This window comes from Apaloderma vittatum, unplaced genomic scaffold, assembly GCF_000703405.1.
Source record: "Apaloderma vittatum isolate BGI_N311 unplaced genomic scaffold, ASM70340v1 scaffold3304, whole genome shotgun sequence".
NCBI classification, from domain to species: Eukaryota; Metazoa; Chordata; class Aves; order Trogoniformes; family Trogonidae; genus Apaloderma; species Apaloderma vittatum.
In genome coordinates this window covers 1-3278 of record NW_009710753.1, presented here as the reverse complement: position 1 = coordinate 3278, position 3278 = coordinate 1, and the positions used below count along the sequence as shown (strand labels likewise).

At 57.7% G+C, this 3278-nt stretch overlaps 1 protein-coding gene across 1 annotated transcript in view; it reads left to right on the top strand.

Moving 5' to 3' along the window:
• Window positions 1–1886, top strand: part of LOC104272389 (tripartite motif-containing protein 65-like) — a 3956-nt gene extending 2070 nt beyond the window's left edge. Inside the window, 2 exon segments of the mRNA XM_009867369.1 lie at window positions 142–236; window positions 1354–1886. Of these exon segments, the coding sequence (XP_009865671.1) occupies window positions 142–236; window positions 1354–1886 (628 nt within the window).
• Window positions 1887–3278: the final 1392 nt, after the last annotated feature.

Genomic DNA, 3278 nt, shown 5'->3' with positions numbered 1-3278 from the left:
TGGCCCTCTCCTGGCGGCCCCTGCCAAGATGTGGTGGCACGTGCCCACTCCCAGGCTTTGATATGATGGACTTTCTCCTCCTTTTCCCATCAAAGCCAGGAAGAAACAAGGCTTTGGGTGGCATCACTTACCTGGCCTATCCCCATCCTTCACAGACCCGGTGCATCCACGGGGGCCAGCAGAGAAGGTGGTGGCCCCTCTCCCTGAGTGCGAGCTCCGAGCTAAGCTTCTGAAGGGTGAGGAGCACATGGGGGTCTGGAGGGACAGCACCAAGCTGGGCTCTGCCCTGGAAGGAGGGGTAGTCAAGGCTGCTGGGACAGGGGCTCCTTCCCTGGATCTCTCAATCCCTCTCCCTAAATGCAGAGAAGGGTGATGCAGGGCTGGGGTGGGTGGGCTGGTGGACACAGTGTGGCCAGGAAGGGGCTTATTAGGGAGATCAATGGTATCAGGGAACACTTTCCTGTAGAAACTGGGGCTGCCAGTGCCTGGTATTGCGTCGGTCACTGCCCTGGGTCTTGCCCTCTCTCCATACTCTGCTTTTCGCCTTCCTTGGGCATCTCGCCCAGGCAGGAGCAACATGCCTGTTCCCAACAACCCATATTTAGACTCAGCACTTTCCCACAGACAGGCAACGGCCACAGCTGGCACGTGAGCACCCGCAGGGTTGGGTAGTTGGCTGCCCTGCACGGCGCAGCACCAGTCCAGAGCCCTGCCTCCAGTCATTGCTCTGTATCTAGGGATACAGCCTCAGCGCTCGCAGCCACAGTCCTTTGTGTCCCTTTCCCTCTCAGGGCCCATCCCACTCCAGTTCCTTAGAGACTTCCTCCTTTTCCCATCTCCTCCTGTTGGGAAGAAGGCTGGATAATATTTAGGGCATGTTGGTCTTGTCACTCCTGCCAGGGAGGCGACTGATGCCTATGGGACCTGTAGGAATTCCTTCCATCAGGCACCACAAAACGTTCTCAGGGTTATTAATAGGAGAAAAGAAAAAGTTATTTATGGGCAACAGGCATGAGCCCAGCATTGCCAGCTGGGCTAGACTGCTGTGGGATGAAGGTGAGGTGGTGAAGGCCAGTGACTGCCCATGGCAGGAGGAGTTATCGCAGCCCACGCCAAGGAGAGTAACTCTGCACATGTAATGCCTGGTTTTCTCAGGGTGTTTCCATTCCTTCTAGCAGGCGAGTGGGCAGGTATTACACCTCACCCCACTCCCTTCTGCTACACCTTGTTCCCTTCTGTCTGGGGTGCCAGCCCTAGGCATTTTAAACCACATCACCCCTGGGGGGGCTCACACCAAGGCATAGAGATTTAAATGAAGCGTTTCAGCCCTATCCATGCTGTTGCTCTTCCCAGATCACCGCAACCTGACCTTCAATCCCAAGACGGCCAACAAGTACCTGGAGCTGTCAAAAAGTAACCAGAAAGCCAAGCACGGCCCCGGCGCCGTCTGCGGGAGGCAGGAGCAGGGACGCCGTTTCGAGCCCTGGCAGGTGCTGTGCACGCAGGGCTACAGCCACGGCCACCACTACTGGGAGGTGAAGATTTCCAGCCACTCCGTCATTCTGGGGGTGACGTACCGCGGCCTCCCCCGGGAGCGGCAGCAGGGCCACAAGTTCAACATCGGGCTGGATGAAGGCTCCTGGGGGCTGCAGGTGCGGGAGGATTGTTACCTGGCCTGGCACAAGGGCCAGCCGGAGAAAATCCAGGAGCGGCTGTATAAGAACCTGGGGGTCAGCCTGGATTACAGCAAGGGGCTCCTCTCCTTCTACGGACTCGGGGAGAGGATGCAGCTCATCCACACTTTCCACCATGTTTTCACCGAGCCCCTCTATCCCGTATTTTGGCTGTGCGAGGGACGAAAGGTGACACTGTGCCAGAGGGACTGAGCTGCAGCAAGCCCAGCTGGTATCAGAGTCAAGCTGCAACCAGGGGCTATCACAGTGCAAGTGGGACCCCGATGCCAAGGAAGGAGTGGGATGTGGTGTTTTAAGAAGAGCTGATAAGGACAGAGGTACAAATCAATCCACTCTGATTTGCATATGCAAGTACCATGCTGGTGACACAAGTTAGGGCCAGGGAAAGGATGCAGGGTGGGTAAGGGCTGTGCCCTTTTGGTGGGGATGAAGCCCCTGGTCACTGTGTGTGGGGGCACATGTGGGGACCTGTCTCTGAAGATGGGTTGAAGATGGGGCACAGGGAGGGTGAAAAAATCAAGTTTTTTCTTCTGTCTCTCATTGTGATCAAACCTCCCAAGCCTGGAGAAGATTTGAGGTGAGGGAAACCATGGAACAGGGTCCTGCAGCCCTGGGATGCAGTGGACCAATGCGGAGGGAGCCCTATACTCTCCCAACCCCATATGCAGGCAGGTCCTGGTCCCCCAGCCCCTCCTGATTCCCCCTTGCTGCTCCCAGATGTGGCAGAGCAACTTTTGGGGGTGCCGTGCTGCAGTTGTGCTTTGTATGAAGGTACTTGCCTCATTAAAGCTCTGTTTTCCCACTGCCTGGACATCAGTGCTGGTGGGAGCCCTCCCACACCCATCCCTGCAGGGCCCCACCTTGGCCCTCTGCCCCATGGGGATGCTGGTGAGGAGGAATGGGGCGAAACTGGGCACCGGGTTCAAAGATCCTGGGGACATGCAGGCAAATACACAAAGAATGAGTTGTGTCACTGTGTTTGCCTTGAGGAAAAAAGACTTAAAAGAATCAGTCCCCTTCTTCAAGGACAGATGTGATGTTTCTTGTCGTGCTTCCTCCTTCCCTCCACACCTCCCAGCCCTGTCCTTGGGTGGGACCTTGGGCCAGCATGGACCTGGGAACTTATCCAAGCCGAAAAATTGTTTGTCCCCCCTGCACAGGAGCTGTCCGGAGATCCCCTGTTGACCAGGTGGCTCCTCATGCTGAAGGCACTTTGGTGTCTCTCCAGCCCCATCCCTGCTTGGTGTCTGCCAGCTCCTGCCAGGTCTTGGAGGAAGAGGGGACAGAGACTGAGCCAGGACCTGGGCACTGCAGCCCCTTCTGGCCATGGAGCGGGCTGACATGGGTCCATGGGCGTGAGAGCTGGCAGGAAAGCGACTGCGCCTCGATGCTGGGAGGGGGAGCTCAGGACCCTCCGTGTGGCCCCAGGCTGGGGAGCAGCTCCAGGGGAGCAGTGGGGTGGCAATAAGCTCTGGGGCAGCGGATCTGCAGGGGCAGGGGATGTTCACGGCGGGCAGTGGATCCCCAGGAGGGGGACTCGAAGGAGCTTGCAGGTGCCCTGCGTAGGAGCTTTGCGGGCAGCAG